Here is a 26609-nt window from a genome sequence, read left to right as displayed (position 1 = left end):
TGGCTTTGGCTTTGCAGCATGTTTGAAAGAGCAGCCCTTTCTCGCAGCCCTCTTGCATTAGTAGCTATTCACTAACGTGCAAAACAGATTGAGTGGTCGAAGTAAATATATGCAAACAGACTGCTCTTAGCATTGGCTAGACAGTTTTGGTCATTATATTATCTGATTTTTTTCCGCTTGTTGTCACCTGCCACTCACTGAGTTGCATTGCAGAATGGCATAGAATAAAGTGTTTATTTCATTTACATCACGTCAGGTTGGATTGTATTTTGCAAGGGAACATTGCTTGCGTCTCTGCTCGATCATTCTTGTATAAAGAGGCCTTTGTTCCAATATAGAGCTTTTGGATAGACCAACAAAGGAATGTTTAATTTTGGGAACCCTGAATCTGTGTTCTTGTATGTGCAGGCCAGAGGAGCCACCGCCAGTATTGAGCCTCCTCCCAGACAACATCCTGCAGGTTTTGCGCCACCAGCTGCTGCAGTGTGTCCAAAAGGCCTCTGACGGCCTGGAGCCCGAGCAGCAAAACCTGGCACTGCTGCTACTCAAGTTCCTCATCATTGTGTGCAGGTCAGGACAACAAACATATCTATTACACAGTGGTAACATCATTTCAAAGGTCACTGATGTCCTATGAAGGCTTTGTTTTTTATGTTGTGATGCTTTGTTTGTGTTTCCAATTATTTCTAAAAGGAACCTGTCTAACGTGGAGGAGATTGGCACTTGCTCCTATATCAACCACATCATTGCCATGACGACACTTTATATTCAACAGGTCTGACTTGTTCCTCTTTATATTTTGGAAACTTGAGCTTGTGTGTCTGTGCCTAATGTTGTGCTAGATGAGTTTAGAAAGAGGTATGAAATTAGCTAGCTAGAGCTAGCTTCTGTAGCCAAGGATCGGACCGCCAAGGTCTCCGCATCCGGCTGCCACCCAGCACAATCTGCATCCGAGCCCTTTGTCGGATGCAGACCCATGTCTCTTTGGGCTGTGCCCGGCCGAGCCCATGGGTGCAGGCCAGGCCAGCAGACTCTCGGCATTGTGCCCCTCATCCAGGCTTGGCTCCAGAGGGGGGCCCCGGTGTCCAATGGTTTGTTTCATCCTGGGGGTCTATTGAGCCACTCTTTGTCCTGTTTGTCATGGGGAACCCTAATAGGGGCATAAAAGCCCTAGGATCATCAAGACGCGCAAACTCCGGTGGTAAAAGATGGATGGATGGAAGAGGTATGAAATTAATTATGTGTGCTCTTCCAGCTGAAGAGCAAGACCAAAGAGAAGGAGTTGGTGGACCAGAGCCAAGCAGAGGAGTTTGTCCGTCATGCACTGGCATTCTGCGAGAGCCTCTATGACCCTTATTCCAACTGGAGGCTTCGAATATGCGGGTAATACCACCCAACACATACTATCCTTAAGCACTGAAGTGCAGCGTGCCCCTGGAGCATCTGTGCCATTGTTTTAATTCTTGTGACCTACACGCATTTTTTTCCTTCCAGGGAGCATTTGGGCACAGTCGAAAGGAGTAGGCAGAAGTACAAAGCAGCTCCACTTACTGTGGAATTTGTTCCTTTCTTTTACCGTAAGTTTCTCATATTCAGCTCCCCACCTCTGCTTGTCATCCCGTTCATGTTTCTACTCCTGCACAGCAAAATCAATGCCATATCTCTTTTTAAGTGGTAATGTAACAATTTAGCTGATTGTACTCCGCTGGCCTTGTCATGTTTGCCAGCCATTCAGATGAGATCATAGTAAACACTTTTAAAACAAGTACTGTCTTGTATTCAAGCATGAAACTGAGCTTTCATTTATTTTTAACCAAATTTTCATGATTTCAACCTCTTTGTGGACACTTCCAAGACATCACAGCTCTTGTTGACAGATGAGTTAATGGATTATCCGGGACCACCTTGATGCAGAATACTGTCTTGCTTTGTGCACATTGTGTGCTCAATGTGTGCGATTTCGGGTCCACTAATCCACCCATTTGTCTGTATGTGTTATTTTTTTTAGAGTGTTTTCAAGAGAGTGAACATCTGAAGGAGAGTCTCAAATGTTGTCTATTGCACCTTTTTGGTGCCATAGTAGCGGGTGACCAGGTAAGGTCAGATGTTTTAATGAAATTAGTTAACAGGCTTTTTTTTCCCCACTACACAAGACAAGGATAAGATACAGATGATCCATTATCCTAAACTTGCTTATACATATTCATACTATATATATTTAATATAAAATAAAAGTAAAACATAATACAGCATAATTCTACAATCATTTTCCCCTCTTTTCATCCATCTGGCAGAAGAATGCTGTACTTGCTATCTCTCCAGCCACCATGGAGGTTTTAGTGCGTGTGCTGGTAGACTGCTCCATGGGTAGCTGCTCCGCAGATGAGGGCGAAGATTGGGACAGTGAGGCCCCCGATCGGAAGGCTTGTCTGACTCTGGGATGTTTGAGGGTGGTGGTGCAGTGCCTCCTGGCCGCTAGTTCTGACCAGCGGCAAGTGGAAATAGCCTCTGTGCTAGAAAACTACTTCAAGCTGCTGAACTCAGACCCAGCAGCTGTGGTTGCTGCACAACAGCAACAACAGCAGCAAGCCAAAGGACGAGTGCCAACACTGGGCCGACACTGGGAAAGCCGCTTTGTGGCTTTGCAAGTGCACATGCTAGGTATGGCATTCACCTAATTTCATTTCATTTGAATCCCATTCATGAATTGCATGTTGAAACTACTAATATTTATACTTCCATGACAAAATATTCATTGGTCTTCTGTGCCTGGGGTTTGTTTACCTGTCGCTGCCTCTCACTGTCCTACAGATACAATGAGGGACATGTTCCTGTGTTCAGACAGACCAGTTCTACAAGCCATCTTCCTCAACAGTAATTGCTTTGAGCATTTGATACGACTGCTACAGAATAGCAAGGTAATGACACAGTACGTGACTTGCAGATTATAACCTCATGGCACATTCAAAGAACGATTTCTTATCACCTCGGATGTAGATACTGAAATGGTTTCTCATATCTTGAGGTTAACACAGACAAGCTTATTCTTTTTAGCAGCAACAATTTCAAATGTAACACATGGGGCTGTGGCCTCCAACATTTATTTTGGTCTTGTAGAAACTTTATCACGATTATGTATTTTGGAAACTTCTAGTGTAAGAAAAAACATTGTGCACGCCATGCATGGTAACTCTCTACAGCTCGGCTGGATCACCGTCACTCCTCCACACATTGACCCTGACTGGGGGGGTCAGGTCTTCTCACCTTTCATTGGCCACTCTACTCACAACATCCTTCCTCCCTCCCTGCACCGACCTTTGTTCCTTCCTCTCTCCCGATCTCTCACCTTCTCTCTCTCCACTCCCCCACACAAGCTATGTTGACGTCTTGCCTGTTGTGTGTGTCAGCTGGTTAACGCTAGGTGCACGGCAGCAGACAAGGACCAGAAAGATATAACCAACAACAGGTTACTGACAAGAGACAGAGACACTCAGGTACAGCAGAGAAAGTCCCACGTCATCCTCCTCCCTCATTCACCATCCATCTCCCTTAATCTCACCAGAGCCAATTTGGCCACTCCACAGCAAGACCTTCACCTTCCCAGAATAATGAACTTTATTGTGCTTTAAGGATGAGGATATTGCTAAACCTATAGCTCTCTTAGAGCATCAACAAGAAGACATACAGCACTTCAGTCAGCCTTGTTCAACTTATTGCCTCATTTGCAGAGGCGTAATCCCTCCATTGATGTAGATACTGTGAGGACTGGCGGATAGCCCCGCAGTTGGCCAACGACAATGTCCCTTTGTTGTAGCTTAGTGGTAACCTAATGCAGAGACAACATGATTGGTCGTGTTTGGTTATTTCTATTATGTTTACCTGTTCAGTATCCAAATGTAACTGTACAGCCATTTGCATTATTGAAACACAAAACAAAACAACAAATACAAAATTGACTCAAATTTGAGCTATTTTGACAGCAAATCTGGAACCTTGCTGAGGAGTGACCTCTATGCCTCCCATGCTGCTTTGCCAACCCCACTTAATGAAATGCATTTTTCAGTTTCTTCGCTCCATTCACCCATCGTCTTGGTTTTCCTCACCGTATTATGGGTTTTACTGAATGCTTTCACATTGGAGTGGTCTTTGTCCTCCCAGAGTTCAGGGTTGTGAGGGGATCTGGGCTCCCGTGTTCTCAAGTGTGACATTTTGCATACAATCCAAGACTCAGCTCCATGTTTTATTTTCATGACACATTAGGAGCAGGACAGAGCTGGATGGTGAAGTGTTTGTTTTTATGGTTTTGCTTCTGGGATATGGGTTGCATGTTGTCTATGTAAGAAGCAGGCTTCCTTTGTGATTGGCTGCGTGTATCAATTTTCTGTGTATTGTATGTGTGTGGAGGTGGGTATTTTTTTTAATTTCTTCTGTATAACCAAGTAAGCTTCCCGCTCTTGTCAGATCTCATGCTGTCAACTCAGTGGATTGTCTTTTTCAAAGACGCATCTTTTCACAATAAGATCTGCAGTACCCACTGTGATCCCTGTGGCTACTGCCGTTCAGAGTTCTTAAACATTTCTGTTTTGCACACACACTTCCATCTTCTTTAATTTCATTTTGGTTTGACATTTATTTTACCTTTTATATATGTGTGGCTTTATATTACCATGCATGCTTTTTAAGTGATATCAAATCTATATTAAATAACATTAAATAAGTGGTTGCTAGTATTGTTTGAGTGACATAGTTGATATTTTTTAGGTGTTTCAAGGACGATTAGACTCTCTTGCTGTAGCAACCATAAAGGCCCTGACAACAGTGATGCATAAATCACCAGCTGCAAAGGTAAAGGCATCATGTATTGTAATTGTTAGTGCAGACCTGCCAACATGTACACATTTATAGTATTCAACATGCAGTTTGACTGCTCCCCGTTTTGTTGCATTTTCCTGGTTTCGGTTTCAAGTCAAGTCTGTACAATACAGGTAAATTAATAAATATTAGTTTTTGTGGTATTTCAAATGAAAAAAATTATAGAAAATAATTGAGAACCACTGGGTTAATTGAAGACTCAAAATCGGCCATAGGTTTGAACATGAGTGAATGTTGGGAGTATGTGTCCTATGATGAAAGTCAGCTGAACAGAAAATGACGTAGAAGCAATCACATTTTTTTCTGACATCCCACAGGAGGTGTTTAAAGAGAGGATTGGTTACAATCATTTGTACGAGGTCCTCGTCTCGCTCGGCCAGCCATCTCGACATCTCCTGAAAGAGCTGATGAACATGGTGATGATGTTTTGATGTCTTTTGCCATTTTGCTGCTTCTCATCGGTCGTGTTTCCGGTTTGCTGAATGTTCCTTAATCTATTGTGTGTGTGTGTGTTTGGATGCATTTGTAGGCAGTGGAGGGTGAGCACACCTCAGTGGGTCTCTTGGGAATCAGCAATGTGGAGCCTTTGCTGCTGCTGGTACAGTGGCTGCCAGATTTGGACTCATCCGAGTTACAGATTTTCGCTGCTGACTGGCTCTGCCGCCTAAGCTGCCTCAACCGACAGACGCGTGCTACTTGTGTCAATGCTGCCATGGTCATGCGTGCGCTGGCTGTCCTGGAGTGCCACCAGAGGCTGCACAGAACATGTGCGGAGAGCCTTTTGGGATTGGTGGGCTCTCTTGGCTCTCAGTCACTGAGCACCAGGGATCTCCTTCAGCTGCTGCATTTGCTCAGGCCTACAGATTCAAGCCAAGCTCACCCCTATGTGGGTCCTGTCCTGAAAGCTCTCCTCGCCATGGTACGTAAGCAGGGTCTGGAAAGTGCCATGCAGTACTTCGATCTGTCGCCCAGCATGGCAGGCATTGCCGTTCCAATCGTGCAGCGCTGGCCAGGCTCTGCCTTCAGTTTCCTGGCCTGGTTGTCCCTGGACCAGGATCAGTTGGGTCCACTCAGCAAAGACAAAAGGAAGCAGCTGTACAGGTTTGTATCACAGAATAATTGATCATCATTATGGCATGCTCATTAAAAGGACTGCTTGTTGTTGTCCCATATGCTTCACGTTCAAGTTCACCAATTTGATATAAACCCTTTTCTCATATTTCACCCCGTGCAGTTTTTTTACCTCGGGGGGCACAGGCTTTGAGGCCTTCATTAGCTCTGCCGGTGTGCTTGTGGTTGCTGTTTGCACAAAGAAAGAATATGTCACAGTCATGCTGCCTGACAACTGCTTCTGTGACTCTCTCTGGGTGAGTTCATCGAGTGACGCGTTGTTCACATGAAAGTATGACACAATTTGCAATGTTTTGCAATGTTTAATTGCCTGTTTATTACGAGGGCTAACAGGTAGTGTTGAGTATTAAACTCTGAAGCAGGTGATTGGAATTATTAAGCACTGTGGGGTTCCGGTCAGAACACATTACACTTGCATATAATGTCACTTAAACTCGTCTATCAGCATGCACAGGTTGTCATAATGGCTAAATCATCAGATGCTGTTCACTAAACAGACACAGCTGTCATATCAGAATCATATATCAAGAACACATCACACACACTGAGAAGCCGTCAATGCTTCAAATATGTATCTTATATGTTAACGCACTAACAATGACGTCCGCATTAGTCGTAGAAAGCCACAGAGAGAATAGCATCACCGATTGTAACACATATCCACCCACACAAAAACAGAAGCAGAAGTTTCACATTCAAAAATTAGAAAATAAGAGTCCGAAAATCAGAGTCTCCCTCATAAGCATGGAGAATTCTTAATATGTAGTGTCAATACCAGAGATTGTTTACATTGTCATTAATGTCTGGTGTTGAGAATATCAGGTTAAATGGGTCTAACTTGGGTCTAATTTCTGTTAACAGCACAGCATTGGTGTGGTGCACATACCAGGAAAGAGGCCATTTGGGCAGAGTCTTGTCTACATTTATGTGGACGGACAACAGAAACTGTCTGCCCCGCTCAAGTACCCCACAATGACCGAGGTATAACCATCACTCACAATAATTGAAACCAGCAACTTGTACCAAGATTTATTTCACTTCCACTCATGCCTCCTCTCTCCCACCCACAGCCCTTTACCTCCTGTTGCATCGGCTCAGCAGGCCACAGGACCACTACTCCTCCACCATCTCAGATCCCAGACCCCCCCTTCTTGTCAGCCACCACACCCAACACACGCTCCTCGTTGGGTGGCATCCTTTCTCCTCAGACCTGGGGAGGACTACTGAGTGGAAAGCCTGAGTCTGTGACTAAGCTCATTTCAGCAGGGACCCAGGACAGCGAGTGGGGAAGCCCTACTTCTCTGCAGGGTCAGTTGGGGAGTGTTATGGTGTTCCATGAAGCCCTGCAGCCCAACCACATTAAAGCCATCTGTAGTGCTGGTAAGCAGAATGAGATGATATAGTGATGGAGAAAAAAAAATTGAATAATAAATAAATAATAACCTTACATATGGCTATTTCTATGCAGGTCCAAACTGTATCTCCCCTTTGAAAGTCCAGGAAGCAGAAATTGGTGACCTTTCAAGCAAACTGCTACTACATTACTCACCAAAGGTATTATATTTTTCTTCAAATTTTGCAAAAAATCTCCCATAAAGTTAGATTAGATTAGATTAGATTAGATTAGATTAGATTAGATTAGATTCAACTTTATTGTTATTGCTCATGTCACTGGTACAGGGCAACAAAATGCAGTTAGCATCCAACCAGAAGTGTAATTTCATAAGTACCTTAGTAGTAAGTAAATGTAGAAATAGAATAGAGCTGTAAATGGACAGATCTATGTACAAACTATAACAGGCTATGACTATAATACAGTGAGAATATGTACAGGGATATAAATGACTATAATATGGCTATTGCAGATTATACAGATTATAAACAGTATGCACAGTATGGATGTGACAATATATAATAACAGTAAGTAAGTTCCACCTAACCCTAAACATGACGCTTTTGCCAACAGGCTTGTCAAAACCCAATCTGTCTGGATCTGTCCCCCAATAAGCTGCATGGTCGCCTGACCGGGAAGAAAGTTGTTAACTGGGACGTCAAGGTTGGACAGGAATAGCCCAGTAATTCTCTCACTCAGTAATTACGCGCTGGGAATCTTAATATACTTTATTTTGTACCTTTGGCAGGATATGATCAATTGTGTCGGTGGGTTGCCAGTACTCTTCCCTATACTTGAGCAGTTGGCTCTTGTGACCCCTGATCAACAGCCCAGTGATGTTCCAACTGGGTCAGATTTCATCACCCCAGATGTGACCACTCCAGCCGACGGCGAGTGGGTCATTCTCCCATCTAACAGGGCTTCAGGTCTGTTTGCTGTCACCCTGCAAATATGTTTATTTTTGGTTGAAATATGAGACCAAGCACAGTGTGTTAACAAGCAGGATGTGAAATGTTTTTCTATGTTATCTTGTATCAGAAGCACGCCTCGAGAAGAATCTGGTAGCCACTTTCCTGTTGGTGCTGAAACATTTTCTCCAGCGGCATGCAATAAACCAGGAGAATCTGCTCCACTCGCATGGTGTTGGTACACTGGGAGCCCTGCTGCAGAAGGTGTCTGTTTTGATGCTAATTTAGCACATGAATGTTAATGATGTTGATTTTGGCTGTAGTAAAGAATGATGGCATCTGTGGGTAAATTTCAAGTTCATGTGTGATCAAAACATTACTAAATGAAATTGCACTATGACTAATTATCTCCACTTGTGACTGTTAATGTACTAAGCCAAAGTGGATTATATGATATTTACATTGAGACAAGAGGAATTAATATATGGAGTCAACTAAAATTGAGAGGTGGATACCAAAATGGGGCGGCACGGCGGTCTAGTGGTTAGCGCACAGACCTCACAGCTCGAAGACCAGGGTTCAATTCCACTCTCGACCATCTCTGTGTGGAGTTTGCATGTTCTCCCCGTGCATGTGTGGGTTTTCTCCGGGTTCTCCGGTTTCCTCCCACATTACAAAAACATGCTAGGTTAATTGGCGACTCCAAATTGTCCATAGGTATGAATGAGAGTGTGAATGGTTGTTTGTCTATATGTGCCCTGTGATTGGCTGGTGACCAGTCCAGGGTGTACCCCGCCTCTCGCCCAAAGACAGCTGGAATAGGCTCCAGCACCCCCCGCGACCCTCGTGAGGAAAAAGCGGTAGAAAATGAATGAATGAATGATACCAAAATGCAACATCTAAATTCCTGTTTAGCTCTCCCTGCCAGTGACGTCCTTGCATCTGTCCTACTTGTTTCCTCAGTGTCATACGGAAACAAAGCAGTGTCAGAACGAGAAATATCACTGAATCAGCATTTACACCACAGCAAAGTAAAAGTCCTCCACTGAGCGGCAGATTAAAATGCTCAGGGCAAATTCACCACACCGTCATCATAATGCTGAATCTTCAAATAACACATTTGCTTTGTCATTTCAATGTTTTTGTGACGTGAGGATAGTGTTTGGGGTTCCACATTCATGTACACAGTGTAGCCTAACTGTGCTGTGTATTTTTAGCTTCCCGCAGGTCACGTTGATGTCAGTGTCCTGGTGGCTATGCAGCTGCTGATAGAGCAGGTGACCTATGAGAAGAATCAGGCTCTACTGCAGCAGCTTCATACGCATCTGCTGTTCAACTTCAACATCTGGAATAAAGGGGACTTCCCTTTACGAATAGGTGAGATCAGAAAATCAGCAAACCAGTTCAAATTAGCAGTTTTGGACATTCCACATCATTCTTTTGTTTTTGTCTTTTTAAAGGTCATATACTGTATATGTCTACTGTCATCAAAGACAACAGGAAGCAGTTCCGGAAAAAATATGGTGTACGATTTCTTTTGGACATCATACGCCTCTATTATGGGTGAGCGTCAGTTCCTTAACATTGTGGTCCACCAGGTGTTTCCTGGCAGAACATCAAACTCGGCTCTTGACTTTAGGAAAACCAGTAATAAAGACAGTGACCTGAGTGAGGACGACATTCGAACCATCCGCATGTCTCTCTGCGGGCTCGTCAAGTACTACATCAGCAAGGGCATGTCACAGGAAGAGATGCACAGTATTATGGGATATATTGCTGCCATTGGCGACGAGGATCAGGTGAGGGCACAGTCTGGAATTGACACTACATTAATTATGAACATGTTGAATTCATTTAATTAGTGTATTCATTTATTCAGCTTTAAATCATCATCATTATGGTGTGCTGTGCTCAATTTATTAGATTCATGTATTTTTCACAAGAAAATTGCCAAAAATGTGTATGAAGTGTTTACAATATGATATCTGCATCTCTTTTTCCAGAACTTTAAAGTGAAATGTTGAATCATTATCAAACATACTAGTATATAACAAGCAAGTGGCAATGCAAACATAGCCTCCATGGCTGAGGTAATGTGATGACCTTTCCTCACACGATTTTCTGGTTCCCCACGAGAATTACTACAGCAGTGCCCATGCAGGAAGTTACCGGCTCATTTCCCGCCAGGCATCCTTTTTCTCTCCTTCCTGATTTAATATTTTGAGTCATTATTCACTTTGTAAGCAAAACACATTCATTTCAATACACATTACAAAACCTACATTTTTAACTGTCACTCTTCCATTGTTAATTCCCTTTTTTATCACAATTTAGCAACAAAATATAGCAACAAATGACTTTCTCCAGTACAATGCTGTTCAACTGCGGCTATAGTAGTGTTTTTATGCAGACATTGGAGGTAGTAATAACTCCAGAACTTGGAGCACTTGTAGGAATGACCGGCAGTGTACATATATCAACAAATATTTGTCAAATAATATTTTTTTTATAATAATAATATAATAATATATATTTTTTTATTTACATTGCTAAGTCTGGGGCATGAATATTTTTGATAACTGTGTTTTTTTTTTCTGTGGTGAAGATTTGTGGGCTGTTGGAGATGTTACTCAGCCTCCTTCAGAGCAGTCCATCCAGAGACCAACTCTTCCTGCTCCTCTTTGAGCCCGGAGCTGCTGATTCTTGTTACGCTCTTCTGCTCAACAGCAAACACTCAGACCGCGTCAGAGAGCTCGTCTTCAAGGTAAACTGACACACATTTACCACCGTGCATCTTGTAACTGACCCAATTCACTGAGCTTTGCATATCTGTCTCTATCTGTGCACAGCTGTTTGAGCGCATGCTGCGATGCGACCGTGTCTATGAGAAAAACAAGCAGCGTTTGAGATTGCGGGAGGCGGGTTACAGCGGCCTGTCGCTTCTCTTCTCCGATCTTCACATAACGCCGTCACTCGTTCGCTGCGTCCTCAACCAGGTCCTCCACACAGGTTAGCTGAATAGTGGTCGTCTTTGATATACGAAACACGAGTGTAATGTGTAGTGGTGTAATGTGCATGTGCTTGCTTTTAATTCACAGATCAAGTAGTGAACTACAAGGACTTGATGGCATTGGTTCAGTTAACTCATCGATCGGGACCCAGTGTTCGACTCATTGTCTGCAAGAGGGTGAGAAAACTTGCTTAAACTTGCTGCTATTTGCCTCGGAAACCTGCTGTTTTTTTTCCAATTAACTCCCTCATGAAGTTAGGCAAAGCCCTTAAACACACATACTCCAAAAGCCTCTAGGGGGCCTACCCAGAAGAGTTTCAAGAAGTTTCAATATAATATTTTGTGTTTAGGTGTACCAGCTGCTACAATCCCAACAAGACGCTGCTTACCAGATCTCAAGGCAGCAGTGCTGGCAGGACACTCTGACACGACTCTACTTGCGAGGAGAAGGCTCATCACGAAATGCAGACAACGTCAGCACCTGCAGCTTGGACTTAAACCGACCTAGTGGAAGTAGTAATAACCGTCTGGAGTTGCCGCTAGATCGTAGAACTAGGGTGGGCAGTGCTGGCCGCTTGGACCGCCCAGAGGACGACTGGCTCAGCATCGGTGACACTCGCTCTGTGGACAGCTTGGAGAACGGCGATGTCATCTCACTGTTGGACACTCCGTCATCGTCCACTTCCACTGAGCCACAAGCCCAAATCAAGCCCTGGGTGGTAGGAAAATCTGGGGGCTTAACGCTGGATCTCTCTCATCTGCAAACCTACGAGGGCTTGGAGAGTGGCAGCCAGACACCCGGCAGCATGCCTAGCACGCCCTCACCACTGGAGACATCAAAGCCTTTTCCATCGAACTCTGGGAGTTTAGATGCAAATGCCTCACTGCCTGAAGACACCTTCCTTTTCAGTGACACCCTTTCACTAGGAGAGTCCTTCAATAACATGGAGGTGAGATGGAGATCACAAAATCAAGAAAAAAAAAAACGGATTTGTAAAACACTTTTTCATTTCTCTGTTGTCACTACTCAGCGAGCTGAGGAGGAACTGTGCAGCATGTTGCTGGAGATATTGTTGTGTGTCATGTGGCGTGGAGTTGAAGGCTCTGACGATTCGGCCTGGCTGGAGCGTGGACAAGTCTTTTCAGCTCTGACAAAGCTGGGCACGGCGAACGAGCTGCTGCTTCCTGTTGACCAAATCAAACTCAGGTCTGCCTTCAATATGAGTAGAACTCCATGAGGTGTGAGAACTGGTTTAAATACTCCCTTCCCTATGCCGTATTTCAGTCTCATGGAACGTATGTTGGAATGGGCGGTGAGTGACAATCGCGAAGCATCCGCTGCCACGTTGCCTCAACACACGGAGAACGCCGTTCGTCTGCTTCATGTGGTACAAGACTTCCTGCAGGCTGAGGGTCTGATCAACCCAGCCCTGTGGACGGAGAAGGTACTGGAGGAGTCTGTGACACTGATGGACTGCCTCATGGTATGGTATTCTGCTGGTACCCAGTGGTTCCAGCTCTCCCAAGTAGGACTGAGACTGCTGTTGGGTTTCATGGCTCAAGAGGATTCAGAGGTGAAACATTGTCCTCACGACGTATTATGTTGGCCTTATTTTGTTTCAACACTAATTGCAACATTTTTTTTCATTGCAGGTGTCTGCAATTGCCACTGCCAAGCTTAATTTTGTCCTCCAAATGAAGGAGGTGTCCAGCCAGGACGAGGCTTGCTACTTGTTGGGGAAGGTCGAGGGTATCCTAAGGCGGGCTGTTCAAGAGAAGGCGGAAGAAACATACACCTTCCTGGTTCCTTTGTTGCGAACACTCCTCTCCAAAGTTCACCGCCTCCTTTATATGGAGCTGCACCTTCCCCAATTGCCTGATACCAACGGGAGCCCATCTTTCTTTGAGGACTTCCAAGTATACTGCAACTCAACCGAATGGCGTGTCTACCTGGACAAATATGTATGAGACTGAAATATAATATATTGGGACTCGTTTAAGGTGTTGAGATGATAGCATTGATAAAGTGACACCCATTTGTTTTCAGATCATCCCATACATGAAGCAGTATGAAATTGAGACCTTCAGTCAAGGCCATGAGAGCATGGCGCTCTACTGGAAGGAGTGCTTTGAGGCCTTCATGGTCAGTTTGCATAAAAGAGAACGAGAGAGGGGGGAGAGTAAGATCCGCTTCCAGGTTAGTTGAATTTTTTCAGTTTTATTCAAATTACGCTTGGGTATTACACAAGGAATGAGCTGTTTCTTGTTTGCTTCAGGAACAGTTTGTTGAGCCCTTCTCCCGCCGAAGTCGTCAGGAGAACCTGCGGTACAACAGCATGCTAAAGCAGCAGCATAGTCAAAACGGTGCCTCTCTCAGGCAATGGAAGGCAGCACGGCGGGGCCTCATTTGTGAAAGGGGGCCTTGGGCCGAAAGGTATTGATATTTACTGGAAGCATTCCACGATGCAAAAAAGCCAAAGAGAAAGCATGACAATTAATTGCATGTTGAGCTGAAGTATCACATGGTAGTTGATGAGTGAGAGTGTTTAACAAACGGCAGCTGCAACAGTTGTGAGAAAGTATGCGGTTTAAATGACGTTTAGGAGGTGAGTCAAACGAATACCAGCTGGTGCAACTGTGCAAAATTACATTGGTAGATCTCACTCTGTGACGCCTTAAGAGTTGCACAGGCCAGGCTTGATGCTAGCTCGATGGCTAGACTATCATTTTGTGGATCCCATTCTTGGGCGTGTGCAGGGGCGGACCAGTCGTATTACAGGAGTATGTTGTTAAACGAAAATTAACAGCTCCATTACATACTCAGCATAAGCGGGAATCTTTGACATTTTTGTTACAGGCAGCAGGATAAGATGCACTGGAGGGTATCTAGTGCTGAGAACTTTTCCCGCATGAGGTTGAAGCTGGTAAGAAATCACAACTTTGACCCTCATAAGGAGGCCAGCGCTCTGCGAGACAACCTTGGTATGATGAAAAATAACCTGGATTTTAATGTACATTTTGCACAATACATATACACTGTATAATACAACTTACGTATTAATATTTCAACATCTGTGGCTTTATTCAGGTGTTCATCAGCAGTTGCTAAACCCAGAATCTCTGCTGCTGGAGGCTGTGAAGCAGGTCAAAGTCACCAACTTGGAAGATGATGTTTTGGAGCTGCCTGAGGATGACCCCGCTGCAGGCAACAACCAGTAAGTAACTAACAATCATTTATATCATGAAAGCATAGTTGATCATCACAAGTGCTGAAATTTAATACAGGGATTTCTATGTTTTCCTACAGGACTGAAGCAGAGGAGGCAGGTCAAAAGGAGAAACTGGTGTTGTGGGAAGACTGTGAGCTGGTGACTGTGGTCGACGTGGTCCCTGGCCGCTTAGAAATAACCACCCAACATATCTACTTCTATGACAGCAGCCAAGAGAAGGATGAAGGTGTGTTGTTTTGGATCTGTTACAAGTTTAGTTAGTAGATCACGGTCCTCTTCAAAGGCCTGATATCCCTAGAAGTTTTCATCTTTGTTTGTCTAGTTTTTGTCATCAACTTAAATACATAATTCCATGAGGAAAATGCATAAATATGCCCAGGGTTACTACACAAATCCTGCATCTGCAGTTACATCCATACATTCATCAAAAGGTCCTTCGTTGATGTGTTTTTCTTTCCCTATAAACGTAACCTACAAACCAATACATAAAATTCTGACCATCTTGGCAGATGTTTTCATTTTAAAATAAATTAACTCTACATTGCTCTATACTAACAGCAGAATGACATTATATAATGTAACACCTGATGAATGTGCTTTCCTTAAGGTGTGGGCCATGATTTCAAATGGCCTCTGAGTCAGATCCGCGAGGTCCACCTGCGGCGATATAACCTGCGACGCTCCGCTTTGGAAATTTTTCTTATCGACCAAACCAATTACTTTCTCAACTTCAAGAAAGAGGTGGAAGCTTTTTTTCTGTCTGATGCTTGCTTATTGATAAGTAAAAACTTATAAGGGTTTTCTGACTTGCAGGCAAGAAACAAAGTGTATAACCGAATGTTGGTGCTGCGATCCCTCAGTCTGTACGGAACCCGTTCTCCACAGGAGCTCCTAAAGGCCTCCGGACTTACACAGGTAAGGAACTATAGTGTGCCCCGCCCCGCTTTTTCTCATGTCTTAACTGTATAGTAACGAATGAATGTTGTATTTTAATGTATCTTATACTCTGTTTACTTGCTTTTATTCAACTCCATTCTTCTGTAAAGTGTCTTTGAGTATTTTGAAAAGTGCTATACAAATAAAATGTATTATTATTATTATAGTACAGACTTCCCATTATTTCAAATCATACCTTACAGTATGTTGTGCTTTTTGGGTCAAATCATGCACAGAAATGGGTCAACCGGGAGATTTCCAATTTTGACTATCTAATGCAACTGAACACAATTGCGGGCAGAACGTACAACGACCTGGCTCAGTATCCAGTGGTATGTTGCATCACTAAATACAAGTACATTGTAAAAGATCTGCCGGTTTTGGCTACCCCTGTCAAAATATTTGTTGCCATGTCCCTTTATCAGTTTCCCTGGGTTTTGGCTGACTACACATCAGAAGAGTTGGACCTTTTGGATCCACGGGTATTTCGGGATTTGTCCAAGCCAGTGGCAGTACAGAACCACCGCAATGCAAAGACAGTTCGAGAAAAGTATTAACGCTAACAACATATATTGAAGATTATTGCAGCACAGCATAACCTTTCAGTCTAATTTTGAGCTTTATATTTGTCAGGTATGAAAGTTTTGAGGACCCAACAGGCACCATCGACAAGTTCCATTATGGTACCCATTATTCAAGCGCTGCTGGGGTAATGCACTACCTCATCAGAGTGGAGCCCTTCACCTCCCTGCACATCCAGCTACAGAGCGGACGGTAAGCAGGGCTTTTAACCCACAGCAGGATGGGTATGTATATCTAGCTCTGGTAGCTGATGTGTAGGCTACAAACATGTATCATCTCTTGCCATCCTCAGATTTGACTGCGCCGACCGACAGTTCCACTCCATTCCGGCAACTTGGCAGACGCTCATGGATAACCCCAATGATGTCAAGGAGCTCATCCCTGAGTTCTTCTACTTCCCAGAGTTTCTAGAGAACCACAATGGTGAGGCTTGCTGTGGACTGAATGCAACTTGTTATACACGTGGGGTTAATTCTGCTCTTTTTTTGTGTCCTGTTGTCACTCAGGCTTTGACCTCGGTCGTAGGCAGATAACCAAAGAAAGAGTGAATGAAGTCATTCTACCTAAATGGGCCAAGTCTCCTGAGGACTTCATCTGCAAGCACCGCAAAGCCCTGGTGAGCTTCTGCTCCAGTTCTCCTGCTCCTCTCGGCTTTATTCATTCTATTTATTGCATTTTGTCATTGTAGACCCTTAGGAGCATATCACATGTACATTTTACAAGTAAACCATATAGAAAATATATGTTTATGTCTAAAGATTGATGTGTTGCTCTGACAGGAATCTGAGTATGTCTCAATGCACCTTAATGAATGGATTGATCTGATCTTCGGTTACAAGCAGAAGGGTCCTGCAGCCGTGCAGGCCCTCAATGTCTTCTACTACTGCACATATGAAGGTAAAACATCCTGAGTAGTCATTGTGGTACCATCTTTTCACTTTCACACACTGGAGAATGGAGAAGAGATTAGACTCGAGATATACAGTAGATATACAGACTGTATACATTCCAGTTTCAGTATTTTACGCTTCATTGCGTTTGCTCTGCAGGGGCAGTGGACCTTGATGCCATAACAGATGAAAAGGAACGTAAAGCCCTGGAAGGCATGATCAGCAACTTTGGACAGACGCCATGCCAGCTCCTCAAGGTACAGGCACATTCCATCGGTGTGATACGTATTTAGATAATAATCGAGAAGCATAATAATTCCACATTTCACGCATGTTGTGTGTGAGAGTAGGAGCCCCATCCAATACGTCTCACTCAAGAAGAAGTGGAGAAGAGGAAGGCTCAGCTGGACTCCTGTCCTCTCAGCATGTTCGAACACCTCAGCGACCTTAAATCCTTCTTTGTTGAGGTTCGACCCCTCTTCTTCTCAGGCTAATATTGACCATAATATGCCGTGTGTCTCACAATGATATTCCCCTCCATGTTCCTGCAGGGCATTAGTGACAATGTTCCGCTGGTTAAAGCTGTTGTTCCAAAGAATCAGTCCCACTCCTTCATCAGCCAAGGCAGCCCAGACACTATGGTTAGCATACTATTTCAGAATTTTTGGAAATAAGGTATTGACTAGAAAATGTTCAATGGCACTTTGGTAGACTCCTACCAATCCTAATTTGCATCTGCACCAAATAAAACATTTGATCATGGAGACCCATCTCCTACGTGATGAAAATGAATCAATTATAAAAACACGACTTATTTGATGTCTGTGCTGTGCATGTTTTTTTTGTAGGTGACAGTAAGTCAGAACTGTCTGTTCGGGACCCACGGGTGGCTGCCTTACAATAAGAACATCTCCAACTACTTCACCTTCATTAAGGACCCCACAGTGTCCAACACCAAGTGAGAATGCTGCTTCTACCAGCATACATGTAACATGTCAGGCAATTGGTTGAAAATGCTGCTTTCACTAAGCGCATGTCCCAAATATAATCTCCAGGACGCAACGTTTTCTGTCAGGACCCTTCGCTCCTGGCATAGCGGTAACAACAGGCCTCTTTGTGGTCTCGCATGATGGGAAGCTGCTCTTCAGTGGTGGACATTGGGACAATAGCCTACGGGTCACCTCACTAGTCAAGGGCAAGACTGTGGGGCAGCATATCCGACACATGGGTGAATACACAGCATTGAGATAGAGTACACTGTGGAAACAATATGGACTCCCCCCCCTCCACTCTTTATGCAATATTTTCAATCATAGCCCACTGTAGCACAATGTCTCATATCTAATGTCTCCTGCAGATATTGTAACCTGCCTGTCAACAGACCACTGCGGCATCCACCTAATGTCAGGTTCCAGGGACACAACCTGCATGGTGTGGCAGGTCCTGCAACAGGTCAGGGCACCTTGGCCACCATGCGGTCTACAAATGTTGTTTTTGCCCATTTTTGTACTATGGCTGATGTGTCCTGTCTTCTTATATCTTCTTGCAGGGTGCTGCTCCTGTTGGCCTGCATCCTAAACCTGTTCAGGTGTTATATGGCCACACAGATGAGGTGCTCAGCGTCAGTATCAGCACCGAGCTGGACATGGCTGTGTCTGGATCACGGGTGAGAGTTAAAACACTAATGTTTAAGTTGAACATGTTAAGACATTAAATGGTATATTCATTTGAAAACAGTGGCACAGCACCAACCCTTTGGGCTATCAGTGTCGGCTGCTGGTCTTTGAAACAAGGGGAGCTCATTAGGGTCTGACATACATTTAATATGATTTAAGACGGCACTATCTGCTAGCATGGCTAAGTAGCGATCTACTCCTCCCGCAACGGTGATATGATTTAATGAACAAAATGATCAACGATTTAATGTCTTTTCATTAAAGAGACTGTTTACAACTCACAATGACACCACCAGGAGCAAAGGCTCCTGTGTGTTACCTGAGGCGACATAGGAGGGACATAATGCTTACAACACGTTCAAAAGTTAGCGGATGTAACCATTACACTTTTTTAAATCTTGTGCATCAGGATGGGGTAGTGATCATCCACACGGTGCGCAAGGGTCAGTACGTGCGTTGCTTGCGACCGCCATGCGAAAGTTCCTTGCCGCTGTCCATCCTCCACTTGGTCGTGTCCTGGGAGGGCCACCTGTTGGTCCACACCAGTCTGGAGGGCAAGGCAACACTCAAGGTGAAGGCATTTGTTTCTAAATACCAAAAACAACTTTGATAGAAATGTAGAAATGAATTGTGTTCTCTGAAACATGACTGGTTAGAAATGAATTATTGTTTTGTTTTTCCAGGATAAAAACACCCTCCATCTTTACTCTGTGAACGGGAAGCACCTTTGCAGTGAACCTCTGAAGGAGCAGATGACCGACATGTGTGTTTCTGGGGAGTTTGTGGTCATTGGCAGCGAGCAGGGCTACTTATCTATAAGAGACCTCTACAGGTAAAATCACAGCACATGATCTCATGTCTTATCACATACTACAGTATTAATTGTCCCTGTACCCTAGAAACCGCCCATGAATGATACGGGAAAAGGCCGAAATGATACTGTGTCAAAGCCCAGGGCAGTGATACTGATAAAATATAGAGTTTAACCATGTCCAGTATCAGCCCCCGTAGCTGTCCACTCAGAGCGCGCTGCTCTGGTATCGTGCCCGTGAAACAACCAATCAGAGAACAGCGCACGAGCATGAACACACAGTTTACACTGTTTAGATATAATACATGTAATAAACTGAAATGGTCTTTTGATTAAATAGTACGTGATAATAAGCTCATGATTAAATAGTATGTGATAATAAGATCATCACATGGTTGGTCTGGTATCAGGCCCAGTATCATGCCTGATGATACCTGGCCTGATACCAGACAAAGCATGTGATAACCTATAATTATAACACTTCATCTTTAAGGTTATACTGGTTGGTTGGATTGTATTTGGAAACATGATTCCTTTGGAAAACACTGAACTCATCACACAGCAACTTAACACAAGTGTTCAAAGAACACCCCAAATTACAGTAAATTAAAATTGGAAGTGTAACAGTACACCACAAAATCAAAATAAATAAATTATTTGATGTTTGCTTAGCTGAAGTGTTGTATGATATATGATATGATATGATACGAGTCAATTTTTATTGTGTATTTTTCGCAGTCTCTCCCTGTGTGCGGAGCCCATGGCCATGCGGGTGCCCGTGTGCTGCGTGTCTGTCACCAAGGAGCAGAGTCACGTCCTGGTCGGACTGCAGGATGGCAAATTGATCATCGTTGGCGTGGGCAAGCCGGCAGAGGTAAAGAACTCTCTGAGGAACTACATCGCTCAGAGCCTGGAGGGATCGCCACTCATGGCCTCACCCTTGTTGGCGCCGCTGCGAGCTCGCTCTCCAACTCGTCTACTACACCAGCGGGACCAGCTGGTGTTCGACTCCACTTCTGTCATCCAGAAACCGTAGCAGCTCTAGTCTTATGAATACTCTCCTGTGCTGACGCCTCATCTAAAGCTCCTTGTATTCAACAGTGGGGGAGTTGACTGCCCCCATTTGAGGCTTATTACCAGAAGTGTCATTACTTTATAACGTCAAACACGTCACATGCAACACTAAAAACACTGCTTTGGCAAGCCATATTAATAGAGTAGCTACTTTCTAATCATATAAGCTGATAATATTGCACTAATCTAGAATGAAATAGTGTTTTATCGTGTATAGTAACGTAGCAGACATCGGTCCAGGCAGGAAATCATTGCACGCCTTTTTCACCTTTTCACACCAAAGTTTATCAAACTTTGATTTTTTTAATTTAGTTATTGCTACCAGCAATGAAATGGCAACAAACTAATCACTCATAAATCATATCCCCTTCCTCTCCCTGTTTCTTTTGGCTTCATGCTTTTATACCCCCACTTCCACCCATCCCTTCAACCACACCCCCTTCCTCCATCCTACTTCCTTTTTCCGCCGCTCCTCGCAGATGCGTTCCGGCCAGATCACACGGAAGCTGTGGGGCTCCACTAAAAGACTGACCAGGATCTCGTCGGGGGAATCGGACTACAACATCTAGCATGCCCACCGTCCCAAGTCCACCCTCACCCCCGCCCCCTTGAATGCTTCCCCCTTCACGCTCATCCTCCATTCCTGTCAATTATAAGTGGACTGCTCCTTTTATTGGTTCCTACTTTGGACTGACCGTACGGCGCTGGCGCTGTGGTTGAGATCCATAAGTAGCTGCCGCCTTCATCAACACTGCGCCATGTTGTTTGTGTGTATAATTTCAAGTGACCTTTATGTCCCGCTACTTTGATGCAGAAGCAGTACAAGATTCAGAAATATTCCTCAAAGCTGCCAATCAGTAAGACAACGCCCGTCACTTGCAAGACCAAATTCTTTTTTCATGTCTTTTTCATATCTGTTTTGTTTTTTCGACGAATGCACACATGCTTCCTGCAGCTTGGCTTGTCATGTGGTATTTCTGGAGCGCAAATATAACTTGGAGATGTGATAGCAGCAGGGGACACTTGTAGACATGACATAACAGCCTTTTGAAGTTACTTGAAATCGTTTTTATTTATAAGAAGAGTAGCATTTTGTCATCGCACATTGAATTCAATCATCCCCAGACTGTTCCAACACCCTTTAGGGAAGATCTCCAAGGGCTCCACCAGATGTCAGCAGCAGTAATAGCAATACTTTGTTGGGTGCTGGTTTTTGTGTCTTGTCGCCTCACATCATTTCATCTGCATGTTCCTTATGTCTTCCGCTTACCGTTCCCTGATGATAAGTGTGCGTCGTTGCCTCAAATGGTTTATAAATCATTCCTGTCTATAAACAGGGTACTTACCTACACTAATTGTTATTTTTGTCTGTCATTTGGACTCAAAGCCACAGTGGGAAGCTCCTGTGGAGACTGCCTGATTCACATTTTTGCATTGTGATTTTGTGTATAAGTCGGTCGTACATGTCGGTAATGATGTCTATTTACGTTACTAAACCCAAGTGTCCCGTCATACACGCCAACTATTTCCCTCTGTGATTCTTTTTGTTTTATTCACTGACATTGATTTCTAAGACTTCCAACAAATGGAGTGCCTTTATCCCAGGATGGTTCTCATAGTGTCGTGTTCCTGGCATTAAAATAACAGAGGAAGTGGCTTTAAGACAAATGACATCTTAGCATTATTCTCTGTGACTCACCAAAATGGATATGTGTATATCTGTGATTATTTATGAAACAGTCTAAATATATAGTGTACAGCATGATTTTTTTTTATTATTTCAATGTTTTTAAATGTACTTTTTGCACTTTCCAGGTACTCAAATAGTAAGAAATTGTTTTAAATTGGCTCCTTAAACTGTACATACTTGCTTTGTATACACAAGTGGAACATGATCATTAAAGTCTTGTCTGGATTTAGACTACAAGTGTATAAAAGTGTGGAGTGGTGTGTTTGAAACCTTGTAAACAACAGTGACAAGACACATGCATGATGCAATTATGGTTTTAATCGTTAGATGTGGGGGTGGGTTTTTTTTACGGCGCGACTGGATATGAGCAGATTGATGCTCTCTTCAGGTCGCAGTCGGCAGCTGTCCACCAGCTTTCATCTGCAAGAGAGTTGTTTTGTCAACACCAGTTACTATGTTACAGTGCAAAGCATTCTCAAGGATTACTTAAAATATCTTATCTGATTTATAATTGTTTGGTTAATAGTGCAGATCAAAGCGGCAATGTCTTGTTATGCAACAGTGCAAGTAGGGCAGTTAGTTATTAAGGTTTATTAACACATTAAGTCAGGAGGGTTTTTTTTTCTTTTATTGGCCTGCAACGCATTCCAGAAATATAACATAAAAAAAACTTTAACAATTTAAAAATCTGCAGTAAAGCCAAATAATTCTGAGAAAGGTTTTATCTAAAAATGGCAATTTAATTAGAATAATGTAGTAATAATAATGTAATGTAATAATAAATAGGAAAAATAACAATTTAGTAACAAAGTAGGAGAATACAAAACGTAAATTAGTATTTTTGGGGAAATTAGGTTGCATAAAAAGTGGATAATGTCTAAATATTATGGGAATAAATTATTTTTAAGGAAAAAAAAGATAGTAAAATTTCAATTCAACTCATATTTTATACCATACTTTGAGTATGAGTAAAAATATGCGATGAATTTAACCTTGTGTCGTCTCACCTATCTTAAACATCTCCACACAGACTGGCTTGTTGGTGTGAATGTTGGGCTGACCCGGCATCCAGTCACTGTAGCCCTACTCTGACCCATCAACCCAAGAGCCCTGCTGGTTCTGCAAATTCAAAACAATCCCGTATATAATGAATATTATTTCAAATAAGGTGTGCACATAGAAATACTGGCCTGTCTCTCTCTCTGACATCACTGCCACAAGAAAGATTTACTTTCAAGTCTAAGGGTCAATGTTTGAGTAAGGTAGGAATAACAGTAGATAACATATCTGATGGAACTACCCTTGGAATGGAGGATTCAGGGTCACTAAGTCCCATTAATAAAAAACTGTGACAGGAGACAAGTGTTTATATTGCATTCATTTTTTTCCAGTGGATAAAATGGACTTGCCTTGACCACGGCCCCCAGCCACGTCAACTGTGGGCTGATTTGACCACCCTTGGTAACCATAGAAACCAGGCGGGAATGAAGGTCTCCGCTTGTTACAGATGCAAGCTCGGCTTGTGGGTTGAGAGTTTGACATAAATCCTAAACATAAAGCATACAATTAATAGAGACAAAGATGTACAGATGGAGTCACATGTATAGAATATAAAGAGTAACCTGTGCTTCTTTGAAGGTTAATGGTGTTGGGTTGAACTCATAGCAGTTTCCATTCACAACCTCCCCTTTACATGCCTGTGTTTGGAGCCTGGAACTGGAGCGGACCTGTCCCTCTTTGTTTTTAATCGATGGTTCTGTTCCCTGCCTAAAACCAACTGGGATATGAAGAGATGGTTCCGTTCCCTGTCTAAACCCACGCGGGATGTACTTAGTTGGCTCGGTTCCCTGTCTGAAACCGTGTGGTATCGAAACAACGGGTTCTGTTCCTTGTCTGAAACCGTCTGGGATTGGCATAAAAGGTTCAGTTCCCTGTCTGAAACCGTCTGGGATGGAAACAAAGGACTCGGCGTCCTGTTTAAAGCTCCTGCTGTGGCTAACGATTGTAGGTTCGGTTCCCTGTCTGAAACCATCTGGGATCGACATGAATGGTTCGGTTCCCTGTCTGAAACCATCTGGGATCGACATGAAAGGTTCGGTTCCCTGTCTGAAACCATCTGGGATCGACAAAGACGGTTCGGTTCCCTGTCTGAAACCATCTGGGATCGACATGAAAGGTTCGGTTCCCTGTCTGAAACCATCTGGGATCGACAAAGATGGTTCTGTTCCCTGTCTGAAACCATCTGGGATCGACATGAAAGGTTCGGTTCCCTGTCTGAAACCATCTGGGATCGACATGAAAGGTTCGGTTCCCTGTCTGAAACCATCTGGGATCGACATGAAAGGTTCGGTTCCCTGTCTGAAACCATCTGGGATCGACAAAGACGGTTCCGTTCCCTGTCTGAAACCATCGGGGATCGGCATGAAAGGTTCGGTTCCCTGTCTGAAACCATCTGGCAGTTGAGATGAAGAGGGTTCCTCAACCCGAACCCAACCGTCTCCATTCTTCTGGGCTGGTACATCAATAGGGACTGAAACGAGAGAATGGTCTGTTTTATAGCGTCCACTTTTAGTGATATCGATATTGCAGTTCTACCTGACAGAATTCAAATAAATTTTTCCTAATTAAGCGTCACCATTTCTCCTTACCCTCGTCTGCCAACCAATGTTTTGTTTCTATTTCTCCCAGACCATTTTCAACAAGATTGTGGATGAAACCTGTAGTGAGAGTCGGCAGTCAATCAGTTGAGAGACCAAACTGAAAAAACTTGTCCACGGCCCCATTTGACATTTGTTGAAGACATTTTGGACAGTTTTGGGTAGACATGCTTGGATGCATCTTTCTACTCACCTGTCCTCCTGCTCATCTCACCAATGTGGTCTTGAACCAATCCGGTGTCAAAGAACCTCTTGGAGGGCTCGGTGCCTTGTTGGAAACCTTCAGGAAGGAGTTTGATGCTGTTGGAGTCTTCCGAGAGAACGGAAGTAGATGACTCCTTTGGCAAATCTCTCATAGGTGCAATTGGGAGAGCTTGCAGTCCTGTGAAAACCGCACCAAGTAGATCAAGTCAAAATTTTCCAGGTGAATGATTGCCTATTGTGCTACAAGAAGATGTGGGCCATAACTTTATTAAATAGTGCAATAAATCAGTCAGTTCAAGAGGTTAATTGCTGTGATTACCTGACTGTATGCTGACATCAGCGCTTTTGTTGCAATCGTTATATAATGTTCTTCAGTCGTTTTGGAATTAGGACCCGAGCACCAAGCACAAAATGGCTTTACTCACATTTTTCTTTTTTTTTTCTTTTTTTTTTCCTCACATTTTTCAAGGCAAGCACATGAGGCCTGTTTTTTTTTATATATATATTTTTTTATATTTCAGCCCCCCCAAATTCACTCAGCCAATACATTTTGTAAGACCAAACCAAGGGTTACACTTTGACAAACTTTTTCTATGAGCCCAAATCCAAAACATGTATACTAGATAATGGGTGGGCGATGATGAATTGCAAAGATTTTAGGCTGTCCTATAAGATGTGGGAGGAACCTTTGATAACTCACAACACAAAAGCAACACAAAATTATAAAACACAAAAACTATAATAATAATTATGACAAAGATAACACCATCATCATCTTGTGGGCATGCGAGGTTCGTTCACCTCTGCTTGCAGCTTTGTTTGTTTCTTTTTTTCTTTCTTTTTTCCTGATTAAGGGGTCACCACAGCGGATCTTTTACCATCTTTTTACCATCTTTAGAGACATTTACATTTTACTTACCTGACAGTGCCAGGAACAGCAGTGGCAGCACTAACTTGAACATCCTGTAAACACCAAAATAAATAAGTAAACACAATGCTCTGCTATGCACGGCAGCAGATCTTTAGTCCTTCAAGTAATGTGTTCCTCACCTGAGGTGGCACTGATGAACAGTGAGCAACTCCCAATTGCATGCAACCACTGATAAATAGTGGCGGCCCCCTTGGTTGTAAACCCCAACGCAGCCAATAAAAAGTATCGGTTTTAATGAGGTTACTGGTTATCTTGCATATGTTGTGTAATTTGCCCTGGCAGGTCAATGCTGACTCAGGACCAACTAATAATCCCAATCAATTGAAATACTAAAGATAAGATGAAAGATATGTTTTTAATCTTAGTTATGTTATTTAGAAACAATATTAGAAACATTTTTTTTAAATCTGCTTCTAGAATGTGACAAGTGTTTTGCGCAGGCTCTAATGTAAACAGGTGAAGTTTTGAAAGCTGACGACAGCGTGGTTGGTTGCTATGGCGACCTGTTTTACGGTTGCTGCGACCTCTGTTGGTGAAAGTGTAGAAGGTGTTGTTTTTTAAGGTGTTGTTTTTTTCTTCTGTTTGTTTTACATTTACTTTTGTCGAAACACGAG

At 43.3% G+C, this 26609-nt stretch overlaps 2 protein-coding genes across 5 annotated transcripts in view; one reads left to right on the top strand and one right to left on the bottom strand.

Annotated features, from left to right (window-relative positions):
* The window catches only part of nbeal1 (neurobeachin-like 1), a 30484-nt gene extending 8028 nt beyond the window's left edge, over positions 1-22456 (top strand). For 2 of the 4 annotated variants that reach the window (XM_058051482.1, XM_058051483.1), the window contains exons 4-54: positions 409-570; positions 694-775; positions 1256-1383; positions 1495-1577; positions 2009-2094; positions 2295-2661; positions 2812-2918; positions 3408-3494; positions 4762-4845; positions 5190-5288; positions 5402-5973; positions 6107-6239; positions 6865-6984; positions 7074-7383; positions 7472-7557; positions 7970-8059; positions 8145-8322; positions 8435-8568; positions 9522-9681; positions 9765-9867; positions 9944-10103; positions 10910-11068; positions 11154-11313; positions 11403-11491; positions 11665-12264; positions 12346-12521; positions 12600-12888; positions 12968-13276; positions 13362-13511; positions 13591-13748; positions 14172-14296; positions 14403-14529; positions 14622-14770; positions 15152-15285; positions 15358-15459; positions 15717-15812; positions 15906-16030; positions 16114-16254; positions 16355-16485; positions 16569-16678; positions 16842-16959; positions 17112-17209; positions 17303-17419; positions 17504-17593; positions 17801-17910; positions 18008-18180; positions 18310-18404; positions 18502-18618; positions 19038-19199; positions 19312-19460; positions 20178-22456. In XM_058051482.1, coding sequence (XP_057907465.1) covers positions 409-570; positions 694-775; positions 1256-1383; positions 1495-1577; positions 2009-2094; positions 2295-2661; positions 2812-2918; positions 3408-3494; positions 4762-4845; positions 5190-5288; positions 5402-5973; positions 6107-6239; positions 6865-6984; positions 7074-7383; positions 7472-7557; positions 7970-8059; positions 8145-8322; positions 8435-8568; positions 9522-9681; positions 9765-9867; positions 9944-10103; positions 10910-11068; positions 11154-11313; positions 11403-11491; positions 11665-12264; positions 12346-12521; positions 12600-12888; positions 12968-13276; positions 13362-13511; positions 13591-13748; positions 14172-14296; positions 14403-14529; positions 14622-14770; positions 15152-15285; positions 15358-15459; positions 15717-15812; positions 15906-16030; positions 16114-16254; positions 16355-16485; positions 16569-16678; positions 16842-16959; positions 17112-17209; positions 17303-17419; positions 17504-17593; positions 17801-17910; positions 18008-18180; positions 18310-18404; positions 18502-18618; positions 19038-19199; positions 19312-19460; positions 20178-20475 — 8188 coding nt within the window. In that variant the 3' untranslated portion in view covers positions 20476-22456. The remainder of the gene's footprint in view (positions 1-408; positions 571-693; positions 776-1255; positions 1384-1494; positions 1578-2008; positions 2095-2294; positions 2662-2811; positions 2919-3407; positions 3495-4761; positions 4846-5189; positions 5289-5401; positions 5974-6106; positions 6240-6864; positions 6985-7073; positions 7384-7471; positions 7558-7969; positions 8060-8144; positions 8323-8434; positions 8569-9521; positions 9682-9764; positions 9868-9943; positions 10104-10909; positions 11069-11153; positions 11314-11402; positions 11492-11664; positions 12265-12345; positions 12522-12599; positions 12889-12967; positions 13277-13361; positions 13512-13590; positions 13749-14171; positions 14297-14402; positions 14530-14621; positions 14771-15151; positions 15286-15357; positions 15460-15716; positions 15813-15905; positions 16031-16113; positions 16255-16354; positions 16486-16568; positions 16679-16841; positions 16960-17111; positions 17210-17302; positions 17420-17503; positions 17594-17800; positions 17911-18007; positions 18181-18309; positions 18405-18501; positions 18619-19037; positions 19200-19311; positions 19461-20177) is intronic. The other 2 variants (XM_058051484.1, XM_058051486.1) reach the window with 2 other exon arrangements.
* A 1-nt stretch (position 22457) lies between these two features.
* LOC131104381 (uncharacterized) lies at positions 22458-26233 on the bottom strand. The gene is made up of 8 exons (XM_058051487.1): positions 26115-26233; positions 25984-26027; positions 25054-25242; positions 24852-24920; positions 23826-24733; positions 23613-23750; positions 23211-23322; positions 22458-22623 (listed from the first exon to the last, which is right to left on the bottom strand). Exons 2-7 carry the CDS (start codon positions 26024-26026, stop codon positions 23287-23289), a joined length of 1383 nt encoding a protein of 460 aa, XP_057907470.1. The 5' UTR covers position 26027; positions 26115-26233; the 3' UTR covers positions 22458-22623; positions 23211-23286.
* Positions 26234-26609: the final 376 nt, after the last annotated feature.

Source organism: Doryrhamphus excisus, chromosome 16 (assembly GCF_030265055.1).
Source record: "Doryrhamphus excisus isolate RoL2022-K1 chromosome 16, RoL_Dexc_1.0, whole genome shotgun sequence".
NCBI lineage: Eukaryota > Metazoa > Chordata > Actinopteri > Syngnathiformes > Syngnathidae > Doryrhamphus > Doryrhamphus excisus.
Note: the sequence above shows the minus strand (reverse complement) of the source record. Positions and strands in the feature narration are given on the sequence as shown.

Bases quoted from the DNA above. Each gene is read 5' to 3' on its own strand.
- LOC131104381 (XM_058051487.1), bottom strand. From the start codon at position 26,026: ATGTTCAAGTTAGTGCTGCCACTGCTGTTCCTGGCACTGTCAG. The intron at 24,734-24,851 runs GTAAGGAGAAAT...CTCTCGTTTCAG, and splicing joins ACATTGGTTGGCAGACGAGG to TCCCTATTGATGTACCAGCC. The intron at 23,751-23,825 runs GTTACTCTTTAT...CTTTATGTTTAG, and splicing joins TAACCTTCAAAGAAGCACAG to GATTTATGTCAAACTCTCAA.